The sequence below is a fragment of the Lemur catta genome, chromosome 15 (assembly GCF_020740605.2).
Source record: "Lemur catta isolate mLemCat1 chromosome 15, mLemCat1.pri, whole genome shotgun sequence".
Classification (NCBI taxonomy): domain Eukaryota; kingdom Metazoa; phylum Chordata; class Mammalia; order Primates; family Lemuridae; genus Lemur; species Lemur catta.
Window position 1 is genome coordinate 41,876,864 of NC_059142.1, and position 17,416 is coordinate 41,894,279.

The following is a 17,416-nucleotide window of genomic DNA, read 5'->3' on the forward strand; positions in this document are numbered from 1 at the left end:
TGAGAAGCCAGTGTTAGAGAATTTATTGACAGGCTGCCTGAGGCAGGCTGGGGCACTATGCTTCCTCCTCCTCCTCCTCCTCCGGTGCTTCAGCTGACTCCACCGGTGTGGTCACCACAACTTCCGTGAGCTCCGTGGGATAGGAAGACAATGCCAAGGCTTTCACTCTTGAAAGGAGCAATTAAACTTTTCATTATCCCTCATTTTAGATACGATTCTAAATTGTCCCCAGCCATTTACCCTGCATTCTTGTGGAAAATCTCCTCCTCATCAGAAGACTCCTTGTCGTGTAGCTTCTCTGCCATATTTTTCTGGCGTGTGGCATTGAGAGGTCTGTACATATCCCTAAGCCAAAGTGGTCGCCATCCGCAGAAATAGCGCCTTGGGGGAAACACACACACACACACACAAGACAATTAGTGATTCCTGCCATGTTCTAGGTCTCTCACGATGTACATCTCCGGTCTTATTAGGACTAAACGCGTACCTTGGTCCATAATCACAGTGAGCAACATCACTACAGACCTTGGATCCTGAAAATAATTCCATGTGTGCTGGATTCCAGAAGCTCTCCATGTCTGTCCAAGAGGGCCCCACAATGTCACTGCGGAGACCTTTGTGCATGGCTTGGCATGGAGTGCAGGCAGGATTATCAGCCCCACTTACCCCCTTGGCCACGTGCTCTTGTGCAGTGAACAAACCACACAACCATACAGGGCAGAAGTGTTTTACTCTATCCAGAAGCATGTTACATCAGTCCCTTTCCAACTTAGTCCCACATGCAGCATTTGCTGGGGAGTGAGGGATAAAGTGCTTCTATTTTCCTAGAAGCTTTATCCTATAAGTTGAGTCACATCAAGAAAATGCCTGGGTCTAGCCAGCAAACTTATCTGTCTTACAGATTTTCATACTGCAGGCTGTCACTGGGGAGTGAGCTGTGAAATCAGTTTAAAGGACAAAATATTCTTTTTGAATATGAACAGAATGGAAACAAATCAGAGTGCGTTGTTTTAGAAATTACTTATGTCTACACAGCATATGTGTATTGTTTGTGATATAAAATGCAGCTCACAGCCCAAGTAGAGTATAATCAATGGAGAAGCCCCCGGCTGGAAAGGGACCATTCTCTTTCTGATACTCACTAGCAGTGTGACCACGGGGCAAGATAATTTCCCTTTCTGTGTCTCTACTTCCTTCTTATAAAAGGAAGAGACAAACTACTGCCTAAGGTCTCTCCTAGTTAAAATTCTATGAGGTTGAGATAAAAGGAATAGAGAGTGGGGTCCCAAAAACCAGTAGGATGAGAAGGTAGGTTATCCTGCCACTCTAGAGGCAGGATTCATATCTTCTACCTTCCATCAGCCTTGAAGGAGACTAGCTCCCTTGCCCCCGTATCATGTGGCCTTCCCTATCTCTTCCCCAGAGCCTATGAAAAGGCCTCCGGCCTGGCCTGATGCCCACCACCAGCAGGGACAGACACAACCACAACTCCCCCACCTTCCCTTGGAGCACTGGTGACAGTAGGTGCGTCCTTGCCAGTCCTATCCAACTCAGCTTTCCTGGGGAGCTAACTTTGCTGGAACAAGGCAAAGCGCTAGGGTAAGTAAGTATTCGTCCTGCCTCTGGCAGTTTCCTCCCTGTAAAATGAGGGGACTGAAATAGATGAGTTCTAAGTTCTCCTCTAGTTCTAAAATTCTAATTTAAAAATCGGCAGACCAATATTTACCTCCTCGAGGATCCTTCCAGTTCTCCCTGTGTTCCTCCCCTGTGAACATAAATCTGTTTTGGAAGAAAACAATCATGATTATCCATCATAATGGCCACTATCTCCGAATCTTTGTTCATTCCTTTTAAGTCTTATCTACCCAGTGGGGTAACTACTTTTTATTTATTTTTCAATAGAGAAGGGTCTCACTCTGTTGCCCTGGCTAGAGTACAGTGGCATCATCATAACTTACTGTAACCTCAAACTCTTGGGCTCAAGTGATCCTTCTGCCTGAGCCTCCTGAGTAGCTGGGACTACAGGTGAGGCTAAGAGATAACTTCTTTGAAGACAGGAATTCTTTTTGTTTTTCGAGACAGAATCTTGCTCTGTCACCCTGGCTAGAGTACAGTGGCATGATCATAGCTCACTGCAACTTCAAACTCCCAGGCTCCAGTGATCCTCTTGCCTCAGCCTCTCAAAGTTGCTCGGACTAGAGGTGCGTGCCACGACACCTGGCTAATTTTTCTATTTTTAGTAGAGATAGGGTCTCGCACTTGCTCAGGCTAGTCTTGAACTCCTGACCTCAAGCAGTCCTCCTGCCTGACCCTTCCAGAGTGCTAGGATTACAGGCATGAAGCGCCACTGTGCCTGGCCTGAAGATAGGAATTCTATCTTGTTTAATTATTCTTTGACTCTTTCCTTGGTATCTTCAGGGTACTGGTTCCAAGATTCCCCCCACCCCCATCCAATACCAAAATCCAAGGACCCTCAAGTCCCTATATAAAATGGTATAGTGTGTATACATAACCTATGTACATCATCCTATATACTTTAAATCACCTCTAGGTTGCTTATAATATCTAATACAATGTAAATGCTATGTTATTACACTCTATTTTTTATTTTATTTTATTCATTCAAATATTTGGATTCACTGGTTGGTTGAGTCTGCAGATGTGGAACCCAATAATGCAGAGGGCCAACTGTACCTAGCTTGGGGTCTTGTATGCAGCTGGCACTTAATTCATTTTATTGACTGTCTTAGATAACGAATAATTCCTGATAAAAACTCTTAAAATTAGGAAAAAAAAGAAACATCCTTAACTTGATCAAAGTATCTATCACAAACCTATACAACAGCATTGTTTTAAAGTCAAGAACAAGAGTAGGACGCCTGTCATTATTGCTATTATTCATCATTGTTGAGGAGGTCATGATCAATGCAATAAGAAAAATAAATGGGTTGTAAGCATTGGAAAGGAAGAAACAAAAGTATCACTATTTGCATATGAAATGATAGACAAGCTAAAATGCCCAAGAGAATCAACTTTTTATTGGAAGTATATGAAAATTCAGTAAGGTGGTTATATACAAAATCAAGAGATCAGCACACAAACCTCAATAGCTTTCCTGTGTACCACCAATAACTAATTAGAAAATGGAAGAAAGATTCCACTTACAAACACAATAGAAATGTATAAAGTATTTAGGAACAAAGATACAAAGATCTTTCACCTAACAGGAGATGTAAGGTCTATGTGATGCAAACATGAAAACTCTTCCGAAGGACATTAGGAAGAAAAGAATACACACCATGAGATACCATGTTCCTAGAATGATATAAAGATGTCAATTCTCAAATTAGTCTACAAATTTAATGTGATCCTCTTCCAATCCCATGGTAGTTTTTTACAAAAACTGGCTAGCTGATGTCTGGTAGAGAAAATATGCAAGAATAGCTATGACATGTATGAAAAAAATAAGACCAAAGAGAAGGAGGTTGATCTGCCAAATATTTAACTCAAAATATGTCACAAAGCAACTGGAATTAAGTGGTATGATGCTGGTACTGGTACAGAAAGACAACTAGATCAATGGAAGAGAACAGATTTCAGATATAGATGGTATTTTAGGTCAGTGAAGAAAGAATGAATCATTCAACAAAAATTATTTTAAAACAATTGGGTATTCATGTAAGACAATAAAAGATCCTGTACCTCAACCATACTAAAAAACAAATAATAGAACAAATTCCATATGTGTTAAAAAATTTAAATAATACAATGTCATGAAAGTACTAGAGGAAAATATCAGGGATGGCCTCTTTCCCAACCCCCACACCAGGTAAGCCGTGAGGTGCGGGCCGCTGATGGGATGGCTCAGACTACAATCACACCTGCTCATCTTAGCCTTTGTTCCCTTTTCCACTGGATTGTTGGGCTTGTTGATTTATAACACTCTTTTTATATTAAATATATCAATGCTTTCAAAGGTTTTCATTGTATTTCAATGTTTCAAATACTTCCCGGTGTTTTTGTCTTTAAGGAGGCGGAACGGTAATGAAGAATGCAGGCTTTGCAGTGAGCGGGATCTAGGCTCTGTGTTTGGCTTTGCTACTGGGGCTTTAAGGTGATCTCCTTCATCTGTACAAGAGAGATGATGGTCTCTTCCTCACAGGAGCGTTGTGAGGATTAAACCAGACAGTATACGGAAAACTCTCCAGCCCATGCTTGGCCTCCCCCAGGGCTAAGTTTGCCAATGGTCTCACAGACAAGGTGGTCAAATCCACCAAAGGTTTCTGCCTGTGCTATCAGGCGTAGAAAGCTCTTTTCCATCACATCATTATAAGAATATTGCTTCTATTTTCTTTCTAATACTTTTCTTTTTTTACATACACTGATATATGCTTAAGGTGAGAGATAGGGATCTGCCATTACGTGTCACCCAAAGATCTAGGCAGAGCTGCTCCATTTCCATTTATTCATTTTCTTTCACTGCTTGGAATATGAAAAGGTGACATTTCAAGAGCCTTAGGAACACATGGATTGTCTGTTGCCAGACTCTGTATGCTAATTCAAATAAATATTAGGTTGCGTTATTCCTCATTGTGGAATTAACAAAATGCCACATCCCTCTTCCTGGAAATGCCTTCGTCTACTAAAGGTAAAACACCACATGCTACCTTATCCTCAAAAAACTTATCATCTAAGTGGGGAGAGGAAATAATGAAAAGATATAAATACAAATATAAGGTTAAACTGTACATAGAAACTAAAAGCAATAGAGGAGTTTATAGGAATTTCAAAAAAAAAAAAAAAAGCAAAAGGCCAGATGCCACCTGGAGATGATGCAGAGGGTACTGTCTGGGTAATGGCCAGGGACCGTCTTCCTGAGGCCTTGACAAACTGACCCCATGCTGGTCTCTGCTTCCTGGGCTCCGAAATCAGACTCTGTCCTCAATTCACTTCTTCCTCTTGGAGCAGTGTCACCATACCAAGATCACAAGACTGACCAACAATCAGAATGCCAGATCATGCCTTGTCAATGAGAAATACATCTGCTCCTTAGACAAAACCTCTGTGGAGGGAGGCCTCCGCGGCACGCTCAAGTACAACCAGAAAGCGACTTAGGGAAAACAGAATTAGAACAAAAGGAATCAGCCGAATCCAGAGTTTAATGGAAAGGGCTGAGGTGCCTGCCAGGATGCGGCCATCTCCCCCTAGGCACAGTCTCAGCAGTGGGCCTGACCCCACGTCTGCCGCCTGAGGCCCAGTGTGCTCTTGTGCGATGGTTGGATGGACGCTGCCCACGCTGGTCTCTTCCTCACCTTTTCTAAGTTTTTACTACTGACCAGCCTCCTGCAGATAGATATGTTTTTCTTTAGATAAGTTAATACAGGTTGAGTATCCCTAATCTGAAAATCTGAAATCCAAAATACTCCAACGTCTGAAATGTTTGAGCACCAACATGGCACTCCCAGGAAATGCTCACTGGAGCATTTTGGATTTCAGATTTTCAGATTAGGGATGCTCAGCTGGTAAGTATAATGGAAATATTTCAAAATTTGAAAAATCTGATATCTGAAACACTTCTGGTCCTGAGCATCCAGACAAGGGCCAGTCAACCCGTACATTCCGCCAGGTTCTGCTCCTGCCTCGTGGACCAGGGAGCCACTGGTCCTTGCGGCTCTGCTCTGCTGCATGTGCTGACCCAGGGGATTCTGTCTCGGATAGCCATCTTTAAAAAAATTGTTTGCCACATTTTTAAGTTCTGAGGGGAAGGGAAAATGCTTCACCATGGCTTCTAAGAAATGGTGACAAATCTCACAGAGGGACTAGGACCAGGAGGGATGGAGTATTCAGGGAAAGCATCAAGAAGAAAGATGAACATGAGCTGGCTTTTGACAGGTTCACAGGATTTCCACGGGCAGAGTGAAATAAGAGAATTGTAGATGGGTTGAGGTGCAGACGAAAGCAGGGATGGGCATGGTGTGACGGGTACAGTGTGGGGCTGCTTTGGCTGGAATGGAGGGCGGCCACGACAGGAGAAAAGGTAAATTAGTTTGGATTGGTAGGGTAGAGTCATGATTGTCACCTTATTAAACCAGTCTTTTAATATGCTAGAACCTACCTGCTGTGAAAAGTAATAGACCATTATGAAATTGAACAAAATGTAAATGGAGGCAAGCTCCAGGAAGGAGCCACTGTAAATATGACACACCTTAGCGTAGCTGGATGCAGGGTTTAGCCGCAGGGCTTTAACTGGACCTATTTAGACAATGCCTTACACACTGGAGGAAGATGCTACCTGAATCTATTGAATCTACAAGATGACACTTCTATCTTTGCCTGTGTCCTTTCTCCCCAGGGTGATGACAGCTCAGTGAGGGTGAAGATAATATATTTCAGCAACAAAGAAAGAAATCAGTGGTAGAATGAGAGTGATTGGTGAGTACATCAAATTGTTGACATAGTTTTGGGTTGGAAAAATTTTGCTGTCATATCAACTTTAGCTTTCTTAACTTTAACTTCTCAAAATAGCATCGTGGTTTGTTAACTTGGTTTCAATCCACAGTGATCTCCTGGGAGTGGGGTTACTTCAAAAATCCTTGTATATACTTTGCAATAAAAGAACAAAGCATACCTCAGTCTTAGTGACTGAAGAGGAATGTCAAGTAATAGTAGGTAGGAAAGTAGATTTGATTTTCAATTCATGGGTTCTGAATCTATTGTAAAGGATGTATTCTGGAGACCGGAATTAACTGTTGTCCTTACCTCAAGGAGACAGAAAATTATAATCAAAATCGTCACTGTTGCAGTCACAGATATTGCCAAGATGAGTTTGTTGTTATAGCCATATCCTGGAACTTTTTTAGTGAGCTAAAAAAAAGGAAAGAACAATTAAAAAAAAAAAAACCAAACAAAGAGACAGAAAGGATGAAAGCTAACTATTCAAAACCCCATTCTTCCAGGTAAGTAGCTTACAGGTTCTTAAAGAACATACCAAGTTTAATGTGTTACATAATCTTATTATTAAGCATTTTGCTCTACAATTTATCTTGAGTGTTAGGTCTGTTTCATTCCCTAAATGAGCAAAGTGGGAGATGAGTGTCATGGCCAGGACAAAATATGGGCTTGTCTACCCGGGTCTCGCTGCGTGGGTGTTTTCATGGCCTGTGCTAAATGATGGAAAAGTCCATCCTGTTTCTGCAGTTGTCCTCACCTCACTTGACTCCTGCTCTTTCTGCTCGCTCTGGGGTTCTGTGTTCTCACTGATATAGTTCTCGGTTTTCCATTGATCTGTGTCCCATTCTGCCTTGGATACTTTCACTTCTTGCTGCTCACTGAGAAGCTTCATCAGGAGGCCTGTTCTAGCGATGAGCTTGGCACAGGCCAAGTGCACATGGCTCTCAGAACAGTCCATTTTCAAAGTCCGGATGACGTGAGCAATGAGCCTTCGCATGTCGTTGTTGGGGATGCGGGATCGTAGCTGCTGGTTTAGCTGCATTTCAAACTGATCACCTGGGGATGAGCGCACGGGATAATTAAAGCCGTGGGGCATGGGGGTGAAGTCAGTGCCGGTGTTGTGGTATTCCCACTGGGTGTCGCTGGCTTCTTTAACCGTTGGCATTATGTTGAATGCAGCCCCAGTGGACCCTGCAGTGGAAGGATTCTCGTAGGTTGTGCTTTCACGGACAGCTTCTTCAGGCAAAGCTGTGCTTCCTACAGAAATCTTTGCTTCGAAAGCATTTCCTTCAGGGGATGTACCAATGTGTTCTGTAGAAACTTCTGAAAGGGAAAATAACTCTGGAAAAGGATTCTCCTGATGACTCGGGTCTCCTGAAGATGAAAAAGCTTCACGTGAAGGGGAATTGATGAGGCTCCTGACTGGAGAGAACGGAGGCCTGTTTGCAAACACCAGTCTTTTGAGCAAACTTTCCGTTTTGACCTCTTGACTTAGTTTGCCCTTGGGTGTCCCATGGGCCACATGGGAATGAGTTTTACGAAAGTGGTATTTTATTCTGGAGTGTACAATTGGCTTAGCAGCCTTCATACTTTTCATTTTAGCATTTGGGTCTTCGAAACAAAAATGGTGTCGGTCAAGCCTTTTGATCTGTTTTTAACCTTAGGTGGGGGTTTTGCAGTGGTGGGAGCAGCAGGCACGCCCACCGAGACCTGTTGCAGTAAAGAAGAGACAGCTGCCTTATGCTCCTGCGTGAACGAAGGCTTGGTGTGCAAGGAGCTTTCCACAAACTTCTTGGGGCTCTACACCGCAGGAAGCTGTTCCAGTTCACTCGGGACTGGTCTCCTAAGCCTTCTCGCTTCGGCAATTTCCTTTGCAATTGGCCAGGCACTCTGTTTCCTCCTGATTCTCTCCTCTTCTAAGAGTTTTTCCTTATGCACTTGGGCCCCTTGAGGACTATCTTCATCCTCTGCCGCCTTTTCCCTGTACCCTCAGTCTCTGCCAGGCTGTTTTCCTGTGGTTGAGCGGTTTCCAATATTTTGGCAAAGATTTGGCATTTAAATTTGGGACCTAAACAGCTGGACTGCATAAGCATGGTAGCTTTCTCTTTCTTTTTAACCTCATCAATTTTTTCTTGAATTTCTGCATGTAATAAATTTTTCAGAAAATAGAGTTTCCTCAGTTTATTTGTGTAAGTTGGATTGTTGGATGCAGGTTGAAGAGAGGGGGTCTTTATATTGTTTTGCAGATGACTCAGGGGCTTGTCTCCATCTTGTTCATTTGAAAAAAGCAGATTAATGAATGGTAATAATGTTGATTCCACATCTTCTAGATTTCCCTCTGAGGAGTAAGGCAATATGTAATTTAGTGCACTAATAACATCGCTTTCATCATTGAAGCCCAGCGGCTTGTTCGTGAAGCCTGACAAGCTGATGCCATGTTTATCCGAGGGTGCCTCTGACTCAATAGTCAGCTCAGTGCTGGTGTGCTTCTTTCGGGCTTGTAATACCTTCATGAGCGATCCTTCTGTATTCCCTAGAGATGCTTCTTCACCTGTCAAAAAAGAAGAGACTGGTTTTGATCATGGAAGACTGATGGAACAGCTTTTTTTCAGGCCACAACCATATATCCCAGTCAAAGAAATTATCAGTCACCAAACAGGTGAGTGCCATTCAGAGAGGAGAAAAACTAACCCAAACTTAAACCTATGAGATGGCCACAGCAAAAGGAGAAAGAGGCATCTTTTGGAACAGTGGCTACCTACTGAGAACATTTCATAATGTGAAATACAGCAACTCTATGTAGGATTATTCCACTGGTCCGCAAGGGCCCAGCACTCAGCCCAAGCCCAGGGCAGAAGCCGAGCGCCCCCCACTGAGGCAGCCTCTCTGCGGATCTGCTTCCTCAGGCTCCCCTAGCCCGTGCTGTCCTGCTCACATGCAGGGGGCATGCCTGAGTTCTCGCTGCCATCACAGAGGAACAGGACGAAAGACAGTCCCCTGAGGGGAGCGAGAGCACAGGCCCCACGCCCACTGCTGAGAGGTCCTCCTCTGGACACGGCCTTCTCCGCCTCCCCGCCAGTTCCCCTGCGAGGCCCCTGTGGCCATGTGTACTGGCACCCAGGACAGGAGGCTCTCTCCACACAGAAACTAGTAGGTCCATCCCGGTTCTTTCCTTAAATTTGGGCAGGGATCTCGGGTGGACGTGAAGAGAGTTTTAATTTGCCAGATTGTATGCCTGTGTGGAATATTCAGTAATTTTAAGGAATGACAGAAATTTCTGGATAAACAGTACTTGAGGGCCAGGCATGGTGGCTCATGCCTCTAATCCTGGCACTCTGAGAGGGCGAGGCGGGCAGATTGTTTGAGCTCAGGAGTTCGAGACCAGCCTGAGCAAGAGCGAGACCCCGTATCTACTAAAAAAATAGAAAGAAATTAGCTGGACAACTAAAAATATATAGAGAAAAAATTAGCCGGGCATGGTGGTGCGTGACTGTAGTTCCAGCTACTTGGGAGGCAAAGGCAGGAGGATCGCTTGAGCCCAGGAGTTTGAGGTTGCTGTGAGCTAGGCTGATGCCACAGCACTCTAGCCCAGGCAATGGAGTGAGACTCTGTCTCAAAAAAAAAAAAAAAAAAAAAAAAAAAAGCATTACTTGAGGTAATTACTTGAGCAGAAGGGAAAAAGCAACTTTTGTCAGATGCCTACTTTGCTTTTATTTCATTTCTGTAATTTCCAGCTTTACTTGGGGTACCATCCAAAGCTTCTAACTGCATGAAGGACAAGTGTGCCATGGTGTAGCTGGGTTTCTTTTCCAGAATTAAAAGTTTTTGTGGTGGTGGTGAGGGTCCAAGGAGTAGGTAAGCACTATGAGAAAGAAGGAACATGGGCTTGTGGAGAACCCAGAGTTGGGGACAGAAGACCTGGCGATAGGCTATGGCACTTAACGCCTCCGATCTTGTCTTTCCTCATCTGTAAAACAAGATTAAAAATGTTTGTTCTGCCCACCTCTGGGGAAGAAGGGAATAATATAATACAGTTGGTGAAGAACTGTTGTGGAAAGTGAGCAACACTGTGTTTCTATAAGTAGCAAAGTGTTCTTATTGATTATCTGCCCCGTGTCACTGGTAGAGACCCGTATTCAGGTTGTCCGGACATGAAAGCAGTCGCATTTTGGAAGTCATGAAGTTAGCGCTAATAAACCCAATATGTAGAAAAACACTTAAAAGCACCTGAGTGTTTGCTCTGTGGCTAGAAAAGCTTAAGATTCAGAGCAAGTTCAGAGTTGGACAGTCTAAGAATGGAAAAGCCCTCCATTCCGTTAGAAGAGCCAGGTAGCATTTTCTGGCTGTGGAACCAGAAACTCTCAGGCTCCAAATAAAAGAGTCACTTTTACTCTTTTATAAAATTATAAAAACAAACAAACCAAAACCAGATCTATACCTGTCCTATAAGACAGAGGGCACTTGAGATCTAATGCATATAAAACCAGTTTATAAACTGCGATGTGCTGTGTGGACAAGTTGTCACCAGGAGGCAAAACACCAAGCAAAGGGCACAGTACACAGTTGTGGCCAATAATGTTATGCCCTTGCCCTTCCATTCCTTCCTCCTGGTCCTTTATGGACATGGAACAGTTATATTATTAAGTTACATAATAATAACTGAGAACTTGACTTTCAGCAAGGGAGTAGTTCAGAAATTTAGGGAGTTTAACTCTGAATGAATGAATAAAAATAAAGCAATGACATCATTAGCTTAAAAACTATCAATTAACAATTAAAAATTAAACAGCAAATAAAAATTAAAACATTTATCATCAGGCAATTTAGACTCACGACAATCTGTGGTGCTTGTCAGACATGCATTCTCACACTGTAGCTTCACTGTCTTGCAGACAGTCTCAATATTACTTTTAAATTGGCAGAGGCAGCAGGCCAGACGGCTAGGTAAGATCCTATAAATGGAAACAGAGAATTAAATTAACGTAAAGTAGGTACCAATCTTCTGTTGGTAAAAGAGGCAGGCCAAGGCTACCACAGGCGTAGGCAAAAAGGAGTTCTTGAGGCATATGGCCTGGTCAGTTGTTGGGTAGGAACCAGATGGCCGATAGGAAGGACAGAGGTGGGTGAGCATGGCAGTGGGTATGGTATGCCTAGAATAAAGGTGATAGAGATTAGAGTTGCCAGGAATGGTAGCTTACACCTGCAATTCTAGTCCCATGGGAGGCTGAGGAAGGAGGACCATTTGAGGCCAAGAGTTCAAGACCAGCCTGCGCAACATAGCAAGAACTTGTCTCTTAAAACATAAAAATAAAATAAAAGGGATTAAAATTGGGTGATTTGATTTGTAGTTTAACTCAGAAGTTATCTTTTCCCCACTCAAAAGTCTCAATTTGGATTGAGAGTACACAGCAAGAAGATCGACTTCTAAGAAAAGTCCAAATAAGCCCCCAACTTCTGAAGTCCCTTTCTCAATTACTGTTGAGAGTGGTAAATGTTAGAAATTACTCTGGGCATAAATAACAGCTTAGTTTAATCCATATTGTGGGGTTAAACAATAGTGGAGATTGCATTGGCCAAACCTGGACAATTTGAGCATTCAAAAGAATAATGACGATAGTAAGGTACCACATAATTACTATAAAGAAGAATCCATGAATTCACATGGATACTGTAAAAGAAAAGGGAGGGGTCCTTGTTTAATAGAATGCCAGCTAATAAATGTAGAAGAATGACAGAATTAGAAAAGTGTCATTTTGCAACCACCAACATAATAATTGATTCAGATGAGGATCACCACGGATGCACAGTTGGGTAAAAAGATGTTTGAGAACAGGATCTTCACTGATACCAAAGTATCACCACAGAGATTATTAATTACCAAGGGAAAAGATACTTTTACAATGGAGACATCTGGAAGATAACACCTTAATCAAGTGATTAAACTTAGCATCATGGGCCACCTGAAGTCATGAGGTAGGAAGGATACATCGCCTATGTAGTATTCGTCCCAAAAATGTTTAACCTGAATCTAATCATGAGGAAACAGACAAATCCAGATCATGGGAGAATTTATAAGACAACTGTCTTAGACTATTCAAAAGTGCCAATGTCACAAAAGACCAAAAAAGGTAGAGAAATGTTTTAGACAAAAGGAAACAAAGACATGCCATGCAATGCCTCATCTTTGATTGGATCCTGGATCAAAACAAAACAGACTTAAAGAATAGTATTGGCTTCAGGCCAAGATGGAGTAATAGGGACATTGAGCCTTGTGCCTGAAACAACTAAAAATACCAGATAAAATATATTAAACGACAGGTTTCAAGACACTGGACATCAGGCAATGAAGAACAGTGATCTCTGTGAGATGGGAAGTAAATGAAGTGCGACCTGTGACTGCCCTAGCTTACCGCTTTGAGAGAGTTTCCGGGCCGTGGTGCAGGGAGAGGAAACTCAGGCATAGACCGGTGGACTCTCTGATTAAGGAAATGGAGCTGAGAGTCTGGGAAAACCAAAGTGGCAAGAATTCCCACCTTGCAAAGTACTAGAGAGAAAAGAGGCACACAGACAGGGAATTCCGGGATAGGCAGAGGGATCGCCTTAGCATTCAGCAAAGTACTGATTGGTGCGTGTGTGTGAAGAAACTCCTTGAGCCTAGGAAAAGAACCACCCAAAAGGATTAGACAGAAGAATAATCAGATATTGCACAGGATTAGGAATAGTGCCCGTTACCACAAGCTAGACTGGAAAACCTCGTGATTCATGGGGCAATGGGTACTCTCAACAAACTCAAATTCACAATGTCTAGAATCAAATAGAAAATCACCAAGCATGCAAAGAAGCAAGAAAATACGACCCATATTGAAGGGAAAAAGCAATCAATCAAAACCAACTCAGAACCTACACAGATGTTAAAATGACCAGACAAGGACATTAAAACAGTTATTTCAAAAACTTAAAGACTAAAAATGTTAAGTAGAGGCATAGAGGATATAAAACAGACTGAGACTGAACTAGGTATTAAAAACTACAATGTCTAGATGAAAAATACACAGGACACAATGAATGGCAGATTAGACACTGCAGAAGAAAAGATCAGTGAATATGAAGGCATTGCAATAGAAACTACCCACATGCAACATAAGAAGCAGCAAAACAAAGCAACAAAAACAAACACAGCATCAGCGAGTTGTGCAACAACTTATATTCTGGGCCATAAAACAAATTTCAATATATTCAAAAGGATTCACGTCATTCAATATAGGTTCTCTCTTCTCTGACCATAATGGAATTAAATTAGAAATCAACAGAAAGATCTGAAAAATTCCCAAATATTTGGAAACTAAACAATACATTTCTTTTTTCCCTTTTTTTTTTCTTCAGACAAGGTCTAGCTCTATTGCCCGGGCTATAGAGCAGTGGCGTCATCATGGCTCTCTTTAACCTCAAAGTCCTGGGCTGAAGCATTCCTCCAGCCTCAGCCTCCCAAGTAGCTAGGACTACAGGCACGTGCCACCACACCCAGCTATTTTTTCTAATTTTTGTAGACATGGGGTCTCGCTGTGTTGCTCAGGCTGGTCTTGAATTCCTGGCCTCAAGCGATTCTCTCTCCCCGGCCTCCCAAAGTGCTAGGATTACAGGCATGAGCCACCATGCCTGGCCTAAACAACACATTTCTAAGTAACCCCAGGGATCAAAGAAATCAAAACAGAAATTAAAAACCATTTTGAACTGACTGAAACTGAAAACACAATAGGTGAACATGTAGGATGATGCTAAAGCAGTACTCAGTTTCTTCAGCTTCTACCTCAACAAATCAGAAAAGGAAGAGCAAATTAATCCCAGAGTATGGAGAAGAAAGGAAATAAAGAACAAAGCAGAAATAAGTGAAATAAAATGAAAAACAAAAAAATGAAATCAGGCTGGGTGCAGTGGCTCATGCCTGTAATCCCAGCGCTTTGGGAAGCTGAGGCGGTGAGAGGATCACCTGAGCCCAGGAGTTTGAGACGAGCTTGCACAACATAGTGAGACCCCATCTCTCCAAAAAAGTTAAAAATTAGCCAGGTGTGGTGGCACATGCCTGTAGTTCCAGCTTTGGGAGGCTGAAGCAGGAATTACTCGAGCCCAGTAATTTGAGGTTGCTGTGAGCTGTAATGATGCCACTGCACTCTAGCGTGAGCAACAGAGTGAGACCCTGTCTCACAAAAAAAAAAAAAAAAATTAAAGAAATCAGTGGAACAAAAAGATGGTTCTTAGAGAGGATCAATAAAATTGGTAAACCTCTAGATGACCAAGAAGAGAGAAGACGCAAATTATTAATATCAGGAATGAAAGGGATAACATCCCTATAGACTTTATAGATATCAAAATGATAAGGAATTATTATAAAATACTTTATACCAATAAATTCAACTCAAGAGGAAATGGACAAATTCCTTTAAAGACATAAATTACTAAAGTTTACTAAAGAATCAATATGTAACTTAAGTATCACTGTTAAATTAATTGAATGGGTAGTTTAAAACTTTCCCACAAAGAAAGTTCAAATCCTATATGGCTTCACTGGTAATTCCATTAAACATTTAAGGAAAAAGTAATATTAATTCTACACAAACTCTTCCAGAAAATTGAAGAGAAGGGAATACTTCCCATTCATTTATAAGGCCAGGTTTTACCTCATCAAAATTAGACAAGAAAAAACTACAGAGCAATATCCCTCATGAACGTAGAGGCAAAAGTTCCAGACAAAATTTTAGCAAATCAAATCCAATATATACAAAGACAATATATTGTGATGAAGTGGTGTTTATCCCTGGAATATGCAATGTTGGTTTAATATTTGAAAGAAAGAAAGAAAAGTATGTATGTTAACAATTGAATCCACATGAAGGTCTCATGGGTGTACATTGTTCTATTCTTTCATCTTTCTGGTAGGTTTAATTTGGTCGAAATATAAATTTGGGCAAAAAAGATAACCAAGATAATTGATTAGCCTATCGTTGTGGTTTACTGGGGCAGTTTCAAGAAGATACAAAGTAACTGGAGTAAATTCTCAAGGTTAACCTTAAGCAGTATAGCATGGTGATTAAGAATGCAGACTCCATATTAGGCTCAAATACCAGCTCTGCTAATAATGTGAACTTGGACAAATTGCTTAATCTCTGTTCCTTAGCCTCCTCATTATGACAGCACCTACCTCTAATAAGCTTTGAGAATCAAATGAATCAATACCTGAAAAGTGCCTGGTGCACAGTGAATGCTCAATAAATGTTAACTGCTCTAGTTGCTCACTTGCAGAGACTGCCAGAAAAGTAATGATGCTCTCCTACCTTGGGTTGTTTGGGGTATTCTCTGCGCCCTCCAAAAGGATGATTTTATTAGGACCACATTAGGACCATGGAAACAAGTGTGTTTCATGCATACATATAAGGCTGTAAGTTGGGAGTATGATATATAGAGTTTTAGATTAAAACTGCATCCAGTAAGTTGGCCTGACACATCTTTCAAATGTATAAAGGATTAATTACAGGTGACTAATATGATTCCTTTGGGTCCAGTGGAAGCCTCTGATCTTCATATAAAAAGAAAGGACCCAGAACAGTAACCTAGCATTTTATATATATACCATTCTTAAACTTGACACAAAGTTTTTGTTATTGCTTTCCTGGCTCCAAATTTTTATTCTGAAAATTTTCAAATCTACAAAAAACTTGAAAAAATAGTATAATGAACATCTGCATACCTTTCACCTGGATTCAACAGTTGTTAACACTTTGCCACATTTGCTTTCCATGTGTGTATGTCTATACATTGTCTGGGCAAACCATCGGACAGAAAGTTGCAGACATAATGACCCTTCACCACTAAATACTTCAGCATGCAGCCCCTAAGAACCAAGGCATTTTCCTATATAACCGTGATGCTATTACCACCCAAAATGAAATTTAACGTTAATATCATTTTTTACTATATATAGTCCATACACAAATTTTCCCAATTGTCCTGATCATGTCATGGCATTTAAAGAAAATCCAGAATCTAATCAAACATTAAATATTGCATTTAATTTTCATAATTCTTTAGTCTCCTTCAGTTTAGAATGCTTCCCCATCTTTTTAAAATCTTTTATGGCACTGATATTTTTGAAGCAGTCAAGCCAATTGTTTTATGCAATGTTCCTCAATCAACTTGATTATAATCACAAGGGAATATTTTTAGCAAGGACACTTCGTAAGAAGTATTGTAGTTTTTATTACTCATTAAAATGTATGAGCTAGAAATTATACAAGTAATGATAAACGTAAAGAATCGTTTTACTATATACTGACAGATCTTTGAGACTGCAAATGACCTGAGCTATAGAGTATCCTTATTTGAGAATAATAATTTTTCAATATGCATTAAAGATCATTACACAGCTGGGCGTGGTGGCTCATGCCTGTAATCCCAGCACTTTGGGAGGCCGAGGTGGGAGGGTCACTTGAGGCCAGGAGTTCAAGACCAGCCTAGCCAACATAGCGAGACCTGTCTCTCCAAAGACCAAAACCAAAAATAAATTAACTGGGCATGGTGGTGCATGCTTGTAGCCCCAGCTACTCAGGAGGCTGAAGCGGGAGAATTGCTTGAGCCCAGGAGTTGGAGGTTATAGTGAGCTATGATCATGCCATTGCACTCCAACCTAGGCAACAGAGTGAGACCCTATCTCTTAAAAAAAAAAAAAAAAAACAACCATTACTCACAACAGTTAAGACTCACATGAGCTGGCCTACTTAGTTTGTATGTAAGTGTGTAAACTCCTGAGGACTTCCGATAATGAACTTCCACATGGCAGTTGCTTTAATCTCTTTATGGCCTTGGTGGCAAAGGGCTACAGAGAATGAGAACACTTTCCTATCCACTACTGGTCAAGAAGAAAGCAGAGAGAACCCCACTACCTCGGACAACTGAGAAAGCTGGTTGATGATGA

At 41.5% G+C, this 17,416-nt stretch overlaps 2 protein-coding genes across 4 annotated transcripts in view; both read right to left on the reverse strand.

The window, feature by feature from the left end:
- Positions 1-8,287, reverse strand: LOC123620549 (leucine-rich repeat-containing protein 37A3-like). Of its 2 annotated transcripts, XM_045525881.1 has the most exons (4): positions 7,208-8,281; positions 6,760-6,864; positions 1,727-1,779; positions 1-381 (listed from the first exon to the last, which is right to left on the reverse strand). In XM_045525881.1, exons 1-4 carry the CDS (start codon positions 8,045-8,047, stop codon positions 237-239), a joined length of 1,143 nt encoding a protein of 380 aa, XP_045381837.1. In that variant the 5' UTR covers positions 8,048-8,281; the 3' UTR covers positions 1-236. The 2 variants fall into 2 exon arrangements, with proteins under 2 accessions (XP_045381837.1, XP_045381838.1); XM_045525882.1 differs by lacking the exon at positions 1,727-1,779 and having other exon boundaries at positions 254-381; positions 7,208-8,287.
- A 70-nt stretch (positions 8,288-8,357) lies between these two features.
- Positions 8,358-17,416, reverse strand: part of LOC123620548 (leucine-rich repeat-containing protein 37B-like) — a 74,398-nt gene continuing 65,339 nt past the window's right edge. For both annotated transcript variants that reach the window (XM_045525879.1, XM_045525880.1), the window contains 2 exons: positions 11,284-11,402; positions 8,358-9,001 (listed from right to left, as the gene is read on the reverse strand). In XM_045525879.1, coding sequence (XP_045381835.1) covers positions 8,367-9,001; positions 11,284-11,402 — 754 coding nt within the window. In that variant the 3' untranslated portion in view covers positions 8,358-8,366. The remainder of the gene's footprint in view (positions 9,002-11,283; positions 11,403-17,416) is intronic.